At 47.9% G+C, this 19,539-nt stretch overlaps 1 protein-coding gene across 1 annotated transcript in view; it reads right to left on the reverse strand.

The window, feature by feature from the left end:
* Nucleotides 1–19,539, reverse strand: part of SLC9A5 (solute carrier family 9 member A5) — a gene marked incomplete at its 5' end in the record, with an annotated part of 71,438 nt that overhangs the window by 34,375 nt on the left and 17,524 nt on the right. Inside the window, 3 exons of the mRNA XM_018553341.1 lie at nt 7,061–7,238; nt 10,453–10,531; nt 17,958–18,121. Coding sequence (XP_018408843.1) covers nt 7,061–7,238; nt 10,453–10,531; nt 17,958–18,121 — 421 coding nt within the window. The remainder of the gene's footprint in view (nt 1–7,060; nt 7,239–10,452; nt 10,532–17,957; nt 18,122–19,539) is intronic.

The raw sequence follows: 19,539 nt of genomic DNA on the forward strand, positions 1-19,539 counted from the left end.
TGGAGGAGAGGATAGGGGGAGTTGTTCTGGGGGCCGCAGCTCTTTGAGGGAGCAAAAGTAGGCGACACTGGCTGCCGGCTCCTTTAATTGTTGCGCTGACAGCAGTGTTGCTTTTAAGCAGGGATGGCAAAACTCCGGCCCTCCAGCTGTGGTGAAACAACAAATCCCATGAAGCATCTCTCTCCGGGAGTCATGTCTGTGGCTGTGAGAATCTTGCAAAGCCTCATGGGATTCGTAGTTCCACCACAGCTGGAGGGCCGCAGTCTGGCCATCCCTGCTTTAAAGGGTATCTATTATCAAAAACTAAAACTAAATCTGCATTTCTATAGTGAATTTTCATAAATTCTATCCCATTCCTAATAACCAGATCCATCTAGAAGTCTGTAAACTTGAAGATGCCCATAGGATGGACTTCCTCAATGCACTGACACAATTCACTCAGCCCTATGAATATGCACTTTTTGGCGTCACCACTCTCACAGAGCCTGAACTTCACATCTGAACAATGTAACATTATCACTGCTTGCTGGTAGCAATGCATGATGGGATATATAGTCCTGAGAAATGGAGATTGCATCACATCAAGCAGCAGGGAAAGTGATGGAAAGCACACTGGGAATCCAGGAAGTTGATGGAAGTGATGGGCAGACGGAAGGCAGCTCTCACTACAGAAAAGGTTTTTTTTTTTAAAGAAGCTTTGATTGTATTATCAGAGACAACTCCAGTATGTATTCCTGTTACAATGCTGATAGTATATATAGTAGGGATGCACTGATACCAATGCCACTCGATACTTCCGGTATCAGGAAGCCGGGCAGCTTGTAATGACATGCTTCCTGACTTCCTGATTGGTTGGAAGCTGGCCAATCAGGAAGCCAGGTGCCGTGTAATGACACAGGGCCCGGCTTTCCGATTGGCCGGGAAGCCAGCTTCATGCTCCCTCGTCACCTCATGACGAGGGAGTATGGACCCAGCTTCCCGGCCAATCAGGAAGTCGGGCGCCGTGTAATTACACAGCACCTGATTGGCCAAAAAGCCGGCTCAAAGCATGGGGACAGCTTCCCTGCTAATCGGGAAGCCGGATGGCGAGTCTTCATATGCTGCCCGGATTCCCGACTAATCAGGAAGCCAGGTGCCGTGTAATGACACAGGGCCCGGCTTTCCGATTGGCCGGGAAGCCAGCTTCATGCTCCCTCGTCACCTCATGACGAGGGAGTATGGACCCAGCTTCCCGGCCAATCAGGAAGTCGGGCGCCGTGTAATTACACAGCACCTGATTGGCCAAAAAGCCGGCTCAAAGCATGGGGACAGCTTCCCTGCTAATCGGGAAGCCGGATGGCGAGTCTTCATATGCTGCCCGGATTCCCGACTAATCAGGAAGCCAGGTGCCGTGTAATGACACAGGGCCCGGCTTTCCGATTGGCCGGGAAGCCAGCTTCATGCTCCCTCGTCACCTCATGACGAGGGAGTATGGACCCAGCTTCCCGGCCAATCAGGAAGTCGGGCGCCGTGTAATTACACAGCACCTGATTGGCCAAAAAGCCGGCTCAAAGCATGGGGACAGCTTCCCTGCTAATCGGGAAGCCGGATGGCGAGTCTTCATATGCTGCCCGGATTCCCGACTAATCAGGAAGCCAGGTGCCGTGTAATGACACAGGGCCCGGCTTTCCGATTGGCCGGGAAGCCAGCTTCATGCTCCCTCGTCACCTCATGACGAGGGAGTATGGACCCAGCTTCCCGGCCAATCAGGAAGTCGGGCGCCGTGTAATTACACAGCACCTGATTGGCCAAAAAGCCGGCTCAAAGCATGGGGACAGCTTCCCTGCTAATCGGGAAGCCGGATGGCGAGTCTTCATATGCTGCCCGGATTCCCGACTAATCAGGAAGCCAGGTGCCGTGTAATGACACAGGGCCCGGCTTTCCGATTGGCCGGGAAGCCAGCTTCATGCTCCCTCGTCACCTCATGACGAGGGAGTATGGACCCAGCTTCCCGGCCAATCAGGAAGTCGGGCGCCGTGTAATTACACAGCACCTGATTGGCCAAAAAGCCGGCTCAAAGCATGGGGACAGCTTCCCTGCTAATCGGGAAGCCGGATGGCGAGTCTTCATATGCTGCCCGGATTCCCGACTAATCAGGAAGCCAGGTGGCGATTCATTACACACAGCCTGGCTTCCCTAATAGGACTTCCGGTATTTGTATTTGGTATCGGCACTCGTACTCGATGCCGAAATACCGGTATCGGTGCATTCCTAATATATAGTGTAGTACAGGGGAAGGCAACCTCGGCACGTCAGCTGTTGTGGAACTGCAAATCCCATGAGGAATTGCAAGACTTTGACAGCCACAGGCATGACTCCCACAGGCAGAAGCATGATCAGATATGTAGTTTCACTGCAGCTGGAGTGTCGCGATTGCGTTCCTCTGGTAAACTAAATGTTGTGACTTTAGAACTCCTTTAATAGACACTTAACTACAGTCAAGGAATACATCTTTGGGGGCCATAAAAGTGTCACTTTGAATAGTGTTTTGTATATCTGCCATAGAAAAATGAAAAGACAAGAACTTCCTATTCCATATAACGGCTCCCGAGCTTGGCAATCATTGGCTACGTACATGACTGTGCGCATCGCTCATTCGGATACCAAGGCTGAATTTTAGCCCTGAAAATGGAACATGTGACTCGTTAAGCGGCCTTTTCATGGCACATTTAGGGAAAACGGACAAGAAAGAAGTGATGTCGGCAGTTGATGCTCGCTGCGTGGGCTGCGTCTCCGTGCATCGTGACTAGGCTCAGCGAAGCGGGTCACATGCATGAGTCACCGGTCCGTAACACACACCACGCTCCCCATGAGGACCCTATTCACCTTGTACTTTTCACATCTTTCTATTGACTCAGCTTTTCTGTAACGAGCTGACGAGCTGAAGAGGACTCTTATCCCCTGTAACAAGGCAACACGTGAGTGATGTGCAACACGCATTAGGGAACGCTCCGTGGGAGATGTGCGGACTGTTTAATCGCTGTTATCTCACTCCGTGTTGCAAATTTCTCTTTGTGCAAAATCTCCGGCGTACATGCGTCCTGGTAAACCAAGGCAAACGGAGACAATGGAACTGCAATTTGAACGGCTGTCCTTCATTAAAAACCACACAGGGGCCGATCAGTAACAAGAATACATATGGTTCTGTTTGTAAACTATTCGCAGAGCCATTTGCCCTGCGAATATCTCTGAATGTTCGTTCAGTGCGGATATATGGCAAAATTAATGTTATTTAGTTGTTTCATTACAAGGGAATGGATTTTCCAATGGTTTGTTTCATGAAATATCACATTATGGCCACTAGACGGCGCTGATGAGCATAGCACATAAATACTCTATTTCCTGTGCTGCTTTAGCCTCATCTAGTGGCCATAATGCGATATTACATGAAAATATTCCAACATTCAATTGACTTGTAAAGAAAAAAATGAAAGAATGTTTGTTTTGGCATACATATCGCACAGAGCGAACGTTCACAGATATACGTAGGAGAATGGCCCTGTGAATTGTTTATATATGGACCCTAAAAAGGAGGAAACGCTATAGACTTCAGCATCCCATTATAATGTTGTAACTACAAAACCATAGGACTACAGTATGGTGCCTAAGTGGCTAAGCCTCTTGCCTTGTAGTGCTGGGTCTTAGATTTAATTCCTACTAAGGACACTATCTGCATGGGGTTTGTAGTCTCTTGCTGGCTTTGTGGGAGGTTCCTCTAGGATTAGGGATGCACCAATACCGGTTTTTCGGTATCGAGTACGAGTACCGATATTGTGCAGTCGGTACTCGCCGATACAGAGTACCGATACCTGTGTTAACGCTGGCATGGAGCCGGCTTCCAGGGAAATCATGAAGCCGGGCAGTGGGTAATGACACACCCGGCTTCCTGATTTCCCGGGAAGCAGGCTCCATGTTTGGGCAGCCTATGCTGATGGAGCCGCCTTCCCAGCCAATCAGGAAGCCGGGAGGCGGGTCATTACTCGCCACCTGGCTTCCTGTTTGCCCGGGGAGCCGGCTCCATGTTCCCCTACGGCACTGCCGGTCAGAGGAAAATCTTCCTCTGACCGGATGTTCCTGTATCGTGGAAGGTATCAGAACATTTAGCCGGGTATGAGTACTCGCCCAAATACAGACATCCCAACTCTCTCGGACGCTCCGGGAGTCTCCCGCTATTAGATAGCGGCTCCCGGCCGCCTGGGAGAGATACACTTCATCCCGGAAAGGTTTACTCTGCTCGCGAGCAGAGTAAACCTTTCCCTGCGATCTTGTTTTTTTTTCTGACATGGGGAGCCGCGGCCCGATGTCAGCAAAAAAGGCATAGGAATGCATAGCTAGATTGCTACTGGCTATTTCACTTTGCAATAGCTAATAGCAACCTAGCTAATGCACCCGCCCACTGCTGCTGTCAATCAGCAGAGGGGGACCTGAAGTTTTCTATCAGGTCCTCTTCTGGTGATTGAAAACAGCAGAGGGTGGGTGCAATAGCTAGTTTGCTATTGGATATTGCAAAGTGAAATAGCCAATAGGAATCTAGCTATGCATTCCTATGCCTTTTTAAAAAAAATTATTCTGACGACTAGTGATGGGCTCGGGTGTGTTCGCCGCTCCACGCGCCGAGCTGACAGCGCCAATCACAGGTACTGAGACATTTCCAGATCTCTGCAGCTGCGTACCAGGATAATGTCTCAGTACCTGTGATTGGTGCTGCGCGCTGTCAGCTTCCTGGCGGGCTCGACACGTGGAGCTGCGAACACGCCCGTGCTCATCACTTCTGATGGCTGCAACTGTCAGAATACAAAAAAAAAAAAAAGCCTGCAGATAGCAACGAAGCTATTGCTTCCTGTGCTATCTGCCATAATTTCAGGGGTGGGGGTGCTCTCTCCCAGCCCCCCCTACCCCCCCCCCGGGGGTGGGGGGGGGGAGAGGGCACCTCCCTGAAATGAGAGGGACACCTCCCTGAAATTGCTTCTTTCCGGTTGGGATCCCTGCAAATAGGATGCTAGTAGGTTAATTGGCTTCCAGCAAAACCGGCTCCACTGTGGTAGGGAATGTGTGGCTGTGGAATTAGACTGTAGCTCAGGCCATGGGATTTGTACCAATCGATTATTTAAAGATTGATATTCAACATATCCCGGTAATCAATTTAATTCAAATATCCCTTAACATTCAATGAAACACGAACTTATATGATCAAACTAGCTCTTGTGGTCACACACAACTTCTAAGTCATTAACGTGGACCTGAACTCAAAAAGTGAAGCTTTGCTATGTTATAGCAAACATCCAGAAATGTTAATCGTGCCTATACAGTACCCAGAAAATGTACCTTTGTCTTGAATGCCACCTGAGATATGGCGGTGTACTTCCTGTGCCTAGGCACTCCTGTACATTGGGACTATAGCTGAATATCTGCAGTGTGAGATCATCTAAGGCACTGCTGCCTCAGACTGCTAGTTTGACGTGGTTTGAAGTGAGATTTGATGATGTCACTCCTGTGCTGCTCACTGTTCTCCTTGCTGGAGGGGAAGCTGTACCTGAGGACCTGCAGTGTAAGGATCTCCCTGCTTCTGCTTCATGCATTCTGTGGATCTGTGCTTTCTCCACGTCTCCTTCTACTTCTTGATCATTACACCACCAGCCATCAGGGAGGATTGAAGTAAAGCCCTGCCGCTACCAAGGTGGCTACCTCCACACAGGCACAGTGCAGAACAAGGCATGGGAAGTCAGTAATGGGGAAAGATTAGCCACAGAGAGACCACAAGCAATACTGGTGAGTTGCCCTTTGCCTTCTGCTTGCCTTTTGTGGGCACTGCTTTCAGAGTACAGGTCCTCTTTAAGATGGATCAAAATGAGCTTTCCAAACTAAATAGTCAAAACATTGATGACATTTACCCCCCTTCCTGATCATTATCGTGGATCAATGTTTGTCCTTCAAGGTAAATATTGATGAAATTATTGATGACATTGACGCCATTTTCTGGTCATTAATATCGAATGATGATAACCTTTCAAGCTAAATATTGATAGAAAAAATGATATTATTTTATTGCCACGCCTGATTGTATCAATAATAAGAAATCTGTAGAATCATACTCAGTCTGCGGCAGTGTTTAGCAGAAATGGTTTTAAACCAATCTGAATACACCATCGAAATCAGTAATTTATCGGCTGATTAGATCTGTTAAAGATAAAAAGATGTTATAGGGAACTTGTAGAAATGTTAAATGTGCCTAAGCAGTACCCTGAAAAATCTACTTTTTGTCCTGAATTCCTCCTTAATATAGCAGTACACTTCCTGTGCCTAGGCACTCCTGCCCTCTAGCCTCATAGCTGTATATCTGCAGTGTGAGATCATCTAAGGCACTGTGCTACTTGCTGGAGGGGAAGCTGTACCTGAGGATCTGAAGTGCAAGGATCTCCCTGCTGCTGCTTCATTCATTCTGTAGATCTGTGCTTCCTCCATCTCTCCTGTTGCATCTTGAATACCCCCAACAGTCATCAGTCACCGGCGTGGGGCGAATAACAGTCTGCCCCAAAGGGAACTGTCAGTGCTGACAGTACTGGAGCATGGAAAGTGCAACCTACCACTATTTTTTTTATACATGAGGAAGGGGGGGGGCAGGAGAAAGAAACATTCTGGACTTCCACTTAAAATGCCATTCCACTATGGCAGCTCCTGCACCTCTATCGCCACAGACTTTTACCATTCTGCAGTATTACATCCATACACAGACAGATATATGCAAGTGACGTGACAGCCAGGCTGTGTAGAGGTGCCCTAATGAGCGTTTCTAACAAGCTGGAAAATCTCGGTGAATGTTCCCTTAACTCAACAGATGTCAAACCTGCACCGGAAGTGTTACAGCAGGAAAATTATTGGCTCATAGGAAAGACGGTTCCAGTTCCCATCATTGCACACCTGTCCGAGTTGAAATGTCACATGGACGCGTTCCTGCTTCCAAAACGTGGATACATAATGTTCTTCCAGTCATAACAAGTAGCAAGGAGTAAAGCGTACTTACGCCAGTATGGATGACAGGGAGACCATTTCTGCTGTGAGGTGGGCGAGATAGACGATCAGGAAAATGAAGAGCGGCTCTATGATGCGCACTCGCTTGGTGAACCGCGTGATAAAGGCAAGCAGGAAAGCGAACACCAGACCCACGGCCGTCCCTCCGAGACTGACCACGAAGAAGGAGCCTGCAAGAGAAACAATGGAAGGAACAGAACGGTCATTGCAAACTATGAAGTTCCTCATGGAGGGGTGACTTGCACCAAGTTCGGGGGAAAGGTAAGAACCTCGGTTTGGTTTCTATTGTCATATTTGTCTGTAATTGAGGAGATTCCCTTTAATTCCTGTCACCATGGATTGTGAAGTGATAAGAAATCTCTCTACTGGGCAAACTCAGACGAACTGGGTTTACACCAAGCCCAAGTCCCAACTAGTTATGATGCATGTTGACATTCAATACAAGAAGGTGCATTGAAAACGCATGACAATGCCTGTTAATGCGTTTCGATGCATTTCTGTTGATTTCAACACATCAGACAAAAAACGCATAGGTGTGAATCTAGTCTTAAGACAAGCAGGGTCACCGTGTTTCCCCGAAAATAAGACACTGTCTTATATTTTTTTTGCCCCCAAAAACCACACTAGGTCTTATTTTCAGGGGATGTCTTATTTTTTTTTAATGTGTAACAAAATGTACAACAATCCAAAGTTATTTGGTATCACTCCGCCTGTCACAGTAACTGGCGCTCTAGAGGAATATCGGCTAATGCGGCTCTGCTCCCTAAGCCGCCGCCGCCTTGCTTTCTACAGCGCCGACTTCCTATGCCACCAGGGGCAGTGGTACCAGCGGTGCAGCAGTGGGGACATCAGACAGTGGCCAGCGTGGTAAAGTACGGTACCATTTACCGGTACACATTACAGTACAGTACCATTACATTAAGCAGTGCCTTCAGGGGGACAGCAGTTGGGGAAGTATGGTACTGTAGTGCTCTCTGTCACTGCGCTGTCTGGAGGGAGTCCCCTGTCATCCCCGTAATACAGTATGTCCCTGCAGGCTGATACCATCTCTCCTGCAAGTTCACCCTCATATGCTGCCACCAAACTAGGTCTTATTTTCGGGGTAGGTCTTATATTACAGGAATCTTGAAAAATAGTGCTAGGTCTTACATTCGGGGTAGGTCTTATTTTCGCCACCCACCCCCTTCCTCATTCCTCTATCCACAAATAAGACAAGCCGAACGTTCCTGTTTATAATGCCCCATTGCCCCATTATGCAAATCACTTCCATACTTTGATATTAGCATTGACTCACAGGCTTCTTGCTTGCCTCAGTGATGACAAGGGCTGCTGAGGCAGGCACGATGACGCAGGATAAATATAGCTGGCCTTTCAATATGGGGATGAGATGGGAACATTAGCTGTTTCAATAAAAAAAATTATATCACTGATGGAGCTTTAAATGTGCAGATATCCGCGTCCCCATCTGCAATAGTGGAGGCCTGAATGGCACCCGTGAGACTATTCATTTACTGTGCTGAGGAATAAACCAGCCAATCCGCTATCAGCTTAAATTGTCAGCGGGGCTTGTTAAAGAGAGACTGTCCAACATCAGTGATAGAGACGATCTAGGATCTGTAATATTTGGGAGTATGCTCGCTGTATTTGAGGTATCATCTACACCAGCGTTTCCCAACCTTTTTATAGTCACAGCACCCTTTCAAAGTATGCAAAATCTCGAGGCACCCCCGTCTAAAATGTCATAGATTTTAAGGGGGACCCCAATGCAAAAACAGTCAAAAAAGTGGGTTTCACCCTTCACATCAAAGTGCCCCCTTCAATCAAGATTATCTCCTTCACATCAGAGTCACCCTTTGCATCCGTCGCCCCCTTTCAAATCAGGAGCCCCCCTTTCATATCAGAAGCCCCAAATTTATATCAGAGCCCCCCTTTACATCAGGAGCCCCCTTTACATCAGGAGCCCCTCTTTACATCAGGAGCCCCTCTTTATATCAGGAGCCCTCCTTTCACATCAGGAGCCCCTCTTTATATCAGGAGCCCTCATTTCACATCAGGAGCCCTCCTTTCACATCAGGAGCCCCCCTTTATATCAGGTGCCCTCCTTTCACATCAGGAGCCCTCCTTTCACATCAGGAGCCCCTCTTTACATCTGGAGCGCCTCTTTACATCTGGAGCGCCTCTTTACATCAGGAGCCCCCTTTACAACAGGAGCCCCCTTTACATCAGGAGCCCCCCTTTACATCACAGTTCCAACTAGGCACCCCTGAGCAAGCCAAAAGGCGCACCAGGGTACCCTGGTTGAGAACGGCTGATCTAGAGTGCGCCATGCAGCTTTTTATGATGTTCATCATCCATGCAAGTCTGCAGGAATATTCCTGACATGTCACAATATACAGCATCAGTATAATAGTTCAAAATATCAGTATACGCCATCAGTAAAAAGCCATCCTTGTTCCCTATTCCGGGCCAGGCTGAGATGATGTCATCAGCCAGCTGCAGGCAGGAGGAAGCATATCCTCAGTCTCCTTTTCCCCGATGATCACTCAGACTATGGAGTGTAACAAGTCTACAAGGTGAGTGGCTGCAGCAGGGGCTGATCTGTGACCTGGCACGTGGGTAGCGAAGGCACTTTTTATCCAAAGGTGGTAGGAAAACACTCCCGGAGTGTCCAGACTATACATTGTAACTTTGTTGTAGGTCACAAGGTAAGAGGCTGCAGCAGGGGGTGTTCTGTGCTAGACATTTGTGAAAAATTGCACGAGTATCAGAATGGACATGATTGTGCCATCTCTGAACTGGCATCTCAGAAAGTAGGTGCTGACCCTGGATGGTGCGGCCCATCGTTGTTCAAGCATCATCCATCCAAGCTTGTCCTGTTCTATCAGTACACATTTCCTTTAAAGGAGAACTATGCGGTCAGTGTTTTTCCCCATAGTTCTCCTCAGGGTCATGGGAGGACATGTACTAACCTCCTCCCGTGACCCAAAGCTCAGTATATAGCGAGCTACAGCTCACGATACACTGAGACCGCCGCAGCCGGGACAGATCCTGACAATGCTGTTGAGATCCACCCAGCTGCCTGATTGACAGCTGGCTCTGCCTATCTAGAGGCAGAGCTAGCTGTACCCGCCCCCTTCCCGGTCCGTTCCTACAGTCAGATTGGGGAGGGGGGGGGGGGAATCCCTGCAGGGACAGGATCGAGAAGTGAGCGAGCGACGGTATGCGTTCGCTGACCTCCCGATCTATTGAGATGACCTGTGACAGTCTCATTGTCACAGGTCGGCTCTAACTATGAGGATGAGTGATTTTCACTCACCTCATAGTTCTCCTTTAAGCCTGGTATGAGTCTGGTAGGTAAATCTTTGCGCATCCCACGTTACTCACCTACTCCTTTAATATAATCGGCAGCCTGGACGTTGTGTGGGCCCATCTCAACAAAAGAGTTGAACACCTTATACAGAACCTGCAAAAGTGCAAAAAAAAAAGGTTAAGAATAAGCAATACGAGACAGTAAAAATGTTGCAGAATCTTCACAGGTACAGAACATGAAATCAAAGCGTATTATATCACCAACGGAAATAGCTTCTCGTTAATTACACCTCGGAGAATGATAAGTATTAGGAAACAAAGGGTGTGAGGTCTCAAAATGAAACTTTCAATGAAGGGCAGACGTAGTATCTGGCTTCACCTACTAAAATGTATTTCTATTTGTGTTGCTGATTAAGAGCTCCCCTCACTTCCTGTCTGGTAAAATGCTGTCAGCGGGACAGGAAGTGAGGGGAAATCTCTGTAATTGAGCCCCGAAGAGCAGTAAAAACCTGACAGGCAATCTAAGCTATCCCTCCTATCCAAAACGAGGAGCAATGTTCCCCAGATACACCTTTCACGCTGATGACACATCATGTTTGTAACAACTGCTGAGACCTGAAAGAGCAAGAACTTAAATGATGAAAAACAAAACAGCACAACACAATGAGAGAAAACTGAGGCTCAATTTCAGGACAGACTACCGAAATTCCTAAAGATTTGGTGCCATGGGTAACCAAATACCTTTCACCGGACTTAGAACAAACTGTCCTCGCAGTCTAATAAATCCCTCAGGAATGTTAAACGTATCTAAACCCAAGAATGCGAATGTCATCTATTGCGGCTGCATGGGTTTTCTTATATGTTTTTTCCCTTTATTTTCACCTGTCGATCATACCAGTAGCACACTTCCTGTCTTAAGGGGACAACGCTCACCTACCTTGCTGCATCTACGGAGGAGCAGCATTGTCACCCTAGTACAGGGCTGCAGAACACCTCCCACCCTCCATAATATATAGGTATAGTGTTCTGTAGTGCTCAGAGCTACACTGAACACTCGCCCCTCTCCTGCTCTTCCAGGCCGATACTCAGATTAAGGGTCTGGTATGGGATATGTTTTGGGTTTTTTTGTTTGTTTTTTGATGGGGCATTGAGGTCCCCCAGATCTGAAGGGTCTGGTATGACTTTGAAGGGGAGCCCCATGCTTTTTTTTTTTTTTTAAATGTAATCTTTTAACTTTTTCAGTGGTTCGGTCACCGCTCCTGCTTTGCCGAGCCGTAGCATGTTCGTTCGGCTTGGCTGCATTTGGTTATTTACTTCGGCTCAGGTACGTGCTGCTGAGAATAGCGCGTACAGCAGCCATTTGATTCAGCCGGACCGATTGCTTTTTTCTCCTGAAGAGAGCCGAGGGATTAGCCGAACGTTCGGCTAAATCCTTCGGCAGCTTTGTGAATAACCCCCTAAATGTCACTCAGTAAAGGTGTCCCTCAATCCCTTTGCGACCAGGGATGTACATACGGTAGTACACTGACTCTGTTTACATCTGTAGAGCCGGCGGCCGGCTTTACAATAGAATCAGTTCTGGCGACTCGCTTCTACGATCCGGTAAACTGCCCGCCCCCCAGCCCGACACCTCCGCCGTGTTTCCTGGGCTTCGCTGCCCCTCCGGTGGGCCCGGGATCGGCTTCTCTGGTGTCGCTGGGAAGGAGCGCGGCGAAAGTCCGTTTACCAATCTCCTCCCCGTTCTACGGGCCCGGGAGCAATGCAGATTACATCACTTCCGGTCCCAAAGCTGTCATTGCTCGGTTCCTGAAGCCCAGCAATAAGCTATTGAAGTACGATCTGCACTTCAATAGCTGATTTAAATAGGAAAGGTGACACTGGGGGTTTTTCGGACCCCCCAGTATCACCTTAACCACTTGAAGTCCGGGGTGTTAAACCCCCTTCCCATCCAGGCCATTTTAAAGACGGCAACTTTTTAAAGAGTACCGGTCACCAACATTCTGCAATCACATGGTGGGCTTGTATACGGGAGCGCCTACGTACGAAAACGATGTTTGCGATACACATGTTTGGGTATCGCCGCGCACACCTGAGTGAGAGCAATAATTCTGGGGCCAATATTTATGCCTATCTCTAAATTGATGACCTGTAGGTGCTTTTAAAATGTCATCTATGGACGTTTTGGGGTATTTTTTTTACAGACGCACACAATTTTATTGTACTTTGGGGCACTAAATTTAACTTAAGTGCATTTTTCATTAGAGTTTTAGGTTTGACAATAAGCTGCGCTAATATCGTGCAACATAAAAATTTGCAACTGCTGCCATTTTATTCTACAGGTTCTTGGCTTTCAGAAAATATATAATGTTTGGGGGTTTGAAGTACTTTTTAGGCCTAAAATGTGGATTATAACACGTAAACAAAAAAAATATCAAAAAAAGGCCTCGGTCATAAAGGGGTTAATAAAAACCCGTCTATCCCTCTTCTCCCTGCTAGCCCCCCTTTTGCATCTCTTCTATGCCCTCAAATCTATAAAGCAACGTTTCCGTATTGACGCAGTGTAAGGCTCCTCATACTTTTCAGGTCAGTCTTTTCTGCAGGACTCGGCCGCCGGGGGAAACTGGGTTATTAACGCACAATATATAAAAATCGCACTCCCGCGATGCATACAGAACTGCGACCGAGGGAGGTCTCCCCGGAAACGCTGAGACTTTCATAAAATGTAATTGCCGTTATCGATCACGTTTGGAAACTCTTGTTTAGTTTTCAGTAACCCCTCGCGGGGCCGCACATAATACACAATTGAACTGACGTGCAGTATATTGTTGTGGAGTGTTGCTGAGATTACTAACTGTAACAATTAAAAACATATACCTGCCTTAGATCTCACGCTGCTGATATACCGCCGTCAGTCTGTAGGCGCAGGACGTTCACTGCTGACTTTGTATGGAGGAACTCAAAACTAAAAGTACTTACTGAACAGGTACCATTAATATGACTAGACAGAGCTGCATGGAGATCTTCCTATATCTGCACAAGGTGATATATTAGGCATTGGAGATGTTCTCTCGAAGCTCGGACCAGCCTATTGTTCCAGGATGTTATCAGTCACATTTCATTAGGACAGCTGATGGACATACAACTCTCTGACCTACTCTAGTCAACTTGCTGTTGTACATCCTTGGAATGCATTTCCACTCTCTTCCTGACCCAGGGACAACCTACATACTGACACTACATACTGCTCACTGCACTGCCACTACATACTGCTCCCGGCCACTACATACTGCTCCAGGCCACTACATACTGCTCACTGACCTGCCACTGCATACTGCTCATTGCCCTGCCACTACATACTGCTCCCTGTCCAGACACCACATACTGCTCCCTGCCCTGACACTACATACTGCTCACTGCCCTGCCACTACATACTGCTCCCTGCCCACACACTACATACTGATGCCTGCCCTGACACTACATACCGCTCCCTGCCACTACATACTGATGCCTGCCCTGACACTACAAACTGCTCCCTGCCACTACATACTGATGCCTGCCCTGACACTACATACTGCTCCCTGCCACTACATACTGCTCCCAGCCATGCCACTACATACTGCTCCCTGCCACTACATACTGATGCCTGCCCTGCCACTACATACTGATGCCTGCCCTGACACTACATACTGCTCCCAGCCATGCCACTACATACTGCTCCCTGACACTACATACTGCCCCCTGCCACTACATACTGATGCCTGCCATGCCACTACATACTGCTCCCTGCCACTACATACTGATGCCTGCCCTGACACTACATACTGATGCCTGCCCTGACACTACATACTGCTCCCTGACACTACATTCTGCTCCCTGCTCTGCCACTTTTCACTATCCACTGTTTATAACAATTTATCCACATACTGGGGCCCCCCATTGCGCACACTGGCATCGAGAGCCACACATTGATCAGGCAAGGGGAGAAGGGGGCTGTCAGGGGGGCTATACAGGGCCCCATCATTTCTAATGTCAGCCCTGATAACCTACATGGAAACACATTGCCTGATTGCTTTAAGATTGTCATTAATCTTTCCTGTTTCACAGGAAGTGCCACGTCATTGTCCATTCAAACGCACACATCGCATCTAGAGCACGACGTCCCGGTGTGACCGTCACCACAAATAAAGAGCGAGGGAAAACAGATCAATAATAGCAATTACTGGTCAGAAAGGAAAAAGGAGCTTTATAATCCGCGTTCTAGACAAGAACTACATTTCTGCCTTCAATTTTATGAAATTTGCGGCCATACGGATTTCCGGGGAGCGCAGACTGACCGGCTGTCAGTACAGCCTGATATGCATGTCAATGTGTCACCATGAAAACATCAATAAAGATTACCTTCCCTGAAAACCTCAAATCAAAAGCATAAAGAGAAAGATAGAAGAAGCTGAAGTTATATGCCGGTCTTGTATCTTTCCATGAGCTTGGCCCAGTCCCCCTATTGTGCTTTTAATGTGATAGGCAGCCACACTGTCCAATAGGGAAGCTCTGGAGTTGGGCGGAACCAAGCTCAACTCCAAAGTTGAGATTTGGATAGAACTTCAGCTGCCAAAATGTAACCATTTCAAGGTTTTAAAAAGTACCTTCTGATGCTTTTATTTTTTTCCACTCGCTTATCCCGTCTGCCTGCACCCCTCGCCAGCGCCATTTCCAAGAGCGACCACTCGTGGATCACGCACTGCGGCTTTGTGTCCCAGAAAAAAGTGTCCCAGTGCCCCAGGAAGTGACGTGGGCACCTTAAGAAGGCCACACCTAATCTGCTTTGGTTTCAGAGAATATTTACTACATCATACTGTGATTGCTCCACCATGTCGGTTATATCAAAACTGAATGGAACATAGCCTGAAGCCCTGAATGAGCCATAACCGCTAGGTCAAGGGTAGCCAGACTCCGGCCCTCCAGCTGTGGTGGCATTGCAAGATTTGCACAGCCGCAGACATGACTCCCGGAGAGAGATGCATCATGGGATTTGTAGTTTCACCACAGCTGGAGGGCCAGAGTTTGGCTACCCCTGCTCTAGGAGGCCTTAAACATAGCCCCGCCCCCGTCTTTTTACTGCTTTATCGGGTACTTTAGCAGATGACAAAGGCACCTTGTTGCATAGTGGAATGGTGATAAAGGTTGCCAGGACCTTAAAGACATATTCCACTTTTTGCAAAAAATTAACGATTACACCCATATTGCAAAAAGAAAAATACGAGCATTGTTGTGCATCAGAGCCTGCAAAGCATTGCAACTGCTATCAGCGCATGGCGGGTGCAACGCACAGGCTCCTGCAGACTATTCCCCCAGCCCCAAGTCCGCACCTTCGGTCATGAAGCTGTAGAAAAGCTATCAATGGAATAAGAGTGCAGTGACGTCACCACACTTGTACTCCATTGAGATCTATGAGTCCCACCTGCCGCAGTCTTTTCATTCACAGATGCTTTGCAGACACTTCCTGTCTACATGCATTCCACCGATGGCTGCACGGCATTTCTCAGGGTCGGTTTCCCAATGGTGACAACAATGGACCATGCTTCGAAATGGTCTCTTGTAGCCTCCATCGGAAACCAGTGAGACAAGGTGACAACGCAGAAGCACAATTGGGAGACAGTGATAGGGCATTGTCACCCTATAACAGGAAATGCATGGACAAGGACCTTCATGGCAGGATCACCGGGGATTATTTTAATAAAAGCTGCTGATTTACAAATACTGAAGACCACTTTAAATTCTGTTATTATGTTAAAGCTTCTATAAGATTTCATTGATTGGGAGCACATGTACTTTCGCTCTTCTGCGCTGTCACCGCCAGTCTGGATGCATCTGTCATATGTCAGCAGTGCATGTGATCAGAATGTTCATGATAAGTGCAGCAGTTGGTCGTCTTCTCTGATACCATCTGATTCTAATAATAATCGTATAGATGGATCAGCCAAGAGAGAGAGCGAGAGAGAGAGAGACACGACAGAGAGAGAGAGAGAGACAGGACAGACAGAGAGAGAGAGACAGGACAGAGAGAGAGAGAGACACGACAGCGAGAGAGATACGACAGAGAGAGAGAGAGAGAGCGCGACACGACAGAGAGAGGGAGAGAGAGAGAGACAGGACAGACAGAGAGAGAGAGAGACAGGACAGACAGAGAGAGAGAGAGACAGGACAGACAGAGAGAGAGAGAGACAGGACAGAGAGAGAGACAGGACAGAGAGAGAGAGAGAGAGAGAGAGACAGGACAGAGAGAAAGAGAGAGACAGGACAGAGAGAGAGAGAGACAGGACAGAGAGAAAGAGAGAGAGAGACAGGACAGAGAGAGGGAGAGGGGGAGAGAGAGAGAGAGACACGACAGAGAGAGGGAGAGAGAGGGTCATGACAGAGAGGGAGAGAGAGAGAGTCACGACAGAGAGAGAGAGATAGACGAGAGAGAGGGAGAGAGAGAGAGACGACAGAGAGACACGACAGAGAGAGGGAGAGAGAGACACGACAGAGAGAGAGAGAGACACGATAGATAGAGACACGACAGAGAGAAGGAGACACAATGGAGAGAGAGAGGGAGAGAGACACGACAGAGAGAGGGAGAGAGACACAACAGTGAGAGGGAGAGAGAGGGGGAGAGAGAGAGACACGACAGAGAGAGAGAGGGGGAAAGAGAGAGGGGGAGAGAGACACGACAGAGAGAGGGAGGGGGGGAAGAGAGAGAGGGGGAGAGAGAGACACGACAGAGAGAGGGAGGGGGTAAAGAGAGAGAGACACGACAGGGAGGGGGAGGGAAAGAGAGAGAGACACGACAGAGAGAGGGAGGGAAAGAGAGAGAGACACGACAGAGAGAGGGAGAGAGAGATACGACATAGATGGAGAGAGACAGACACGACAGAGAGAGAGAGAAACACGACAGAAAGAGGGGGGAGAGAGAGTGACACGAGAGAGAGAGGGAGGGGGAAAGAGAGAGGGGGAGAGAGACACGACAGAGAGAGGGAGGGGGGAAAGAGAGAGAGGGGAGAGAGAGACACGACAGAGAGAGGGAGGGGGAAAAGAGAGAGAGACATGACAGAGAGAGGGAGGGAAAGAGAAAGAGAGAGAGACACGACAGAGAGAGGGAGAGAGACAGACACGACAGAGAGAGAGAGAAACACGACAGAAAGAGAGAGAGAGACCCGAAAGAGAGAGAGACCCGAGAGAGAGAGAGAGACAGAGAGACACAGAGAGAGAGAAACACAGAGAGAGAGAGAGAGAAAGAGACACACACACACGACAGAGGTCTACGTGTCACTCAGACTGATGAATAAGAGATGAGACCAGCAGGGCGGCTCCATTCCAAAAGGTTCTGAATCGACACATTTTAAAGTGTGAGATATGAACATTAGATTGTAAGCTCTTGGGGGCAGGGACTGATGTAAATAAATGAGATACCACGGCTGTCTCGGTTGATGTGCTGGGTTCAGGGCCGCGATTTTCGAGGGTCATTTACTGAAGTCACAGCCACCATGCAGATTTACTGCAAAACTAAACATTTGTTCTATGGTGGGAAATATGGCACCTACCACGGTGACGGCGTCGTTCAGCAGAGACTCTCCAAACACAATGATGAAAAGCGTCTCGTTGACATGGACCTCCTCGAACACGGCCAGCACAGCCACAGGGTCCACGGCAGAAATGAGGCTTCCAAAGAGCAGGAAATCCATCAAGCCGGCTTCTACCTTAGGATCTGAAGGAAGAAGGGGTAAAAATGAGAAAATATTCTGACCGCTATTACACAGCACGCTCGCCATGGGAATAGGGACCTGTGGCGGCTCCTTTATGCTGATCATGCTGACATTACAATCTCCACGATCGTCTTTATAGCTGCCATCCACTATGTACAGCAAGGGTCTGTGTGGCTGGATATAAATTTATGGGTCCATGTTACCACCATGACCAAATCCCAGCAATGCATTATACAGCAATGCAGAATACCATCAGCTATGCAGGACTACAAATCCCAGCAATACATTGTACAGCAATGCAGAATAATACCTTTTTGTTTCACTCTCACTGTGTATTTAGCTGTGTGGCCAGAGTTCTGCTTTAACATTTTGCAGGTTGCCCGCACTCTCATAGGATAATTGGTATGCACGCATTCTTTTCCGTGGAACACAGCCGAGCGGAAATCTGTCTTGATTTCTTGAAATGGAAACATCAGCTATTTTCTCGTCTCCACTAACAGCATGTTATTATCCATCATCTCTCACACACAAACATTTTGCGGAGCGCTCCGGATTATAGGCATCGTGTTACCGGCAATCTGAGCGGCGCGGTTCTGTAACCGTAACCCTTAAAGCAGAACTACGCCAGATATAGTATTCATCTTCAATCCAAAGATTCCCCCCACCCCCCGCCAGGAGATCTGACCATTGAACGGTCTTCCATAACCTTCCTCTTCTTGTCTGGTCACCTCTATTGGTGACACTAATTCCCCCCGACACAGATAAGGGGAATATTTGATGTATTAGATCTCGGCCTACGCAGGTCAGGCTGACGGATCTCTGTAATGCGGGAACATTAATTCATCTTTCAGCGGAGTGATAACGACTTTAATTACCATATCATTTCTGATGCCGAAGTCCTTTCAAGTCGGATTCAATTATTTCCCAGCTTTCCATAATTTATGACACGACTATGAATACTGGAACTCCATCAACTTCACGAAAATGTAGCTGAAGGGAGAGTGACAACCTCCATCCTCCACTCGTGAAGTAGAGGATGCGAGGTTGTCACTCTACCTTCAGCTAGTCCACAACTGCAAAATCTCTTGCTTGAAGCCGATGTAACTGAATAACATTTCGTTGGCAAATTACTTTTTTAAAATAAAATATTTGTTGTCACCTTTTTATTCATCCTTTAACGCGTCTCAGCTCTGCTGATCTCCTGCAGCCACTTCCTGTCTACATAGACTCCATTGATGGCTGCATGGCATTTCTAGGGAGCGGGTTTCCTGATGGTGACAACAGCGGACCATGCCTAGGCAATGAGCATTGACGTGGCAGCTTGACAACGCAGGAACAGAATTGGGAGACAGGGATGGTGCGTTGTCATCCTATAACAGGAAGTGCCCAAACAAAGACCTTTCTGGCAGGATTTTCAGGA

Source organism: Nanorana parkeri, unplaced genomic scaffold, assembly GCF_000935625.1.
Source record: "Nanorana parkeri isolate BGI_ZX_2015 unplaced genomic scaffold, ASM93562v1 scaffold6, whole genome shotgun sequence".
NCBI lineage: Eukaryota > Metazoa > Chordata > Amphibia > Anura > Dicroglossidae > Nanorana > Nanorana parkeri.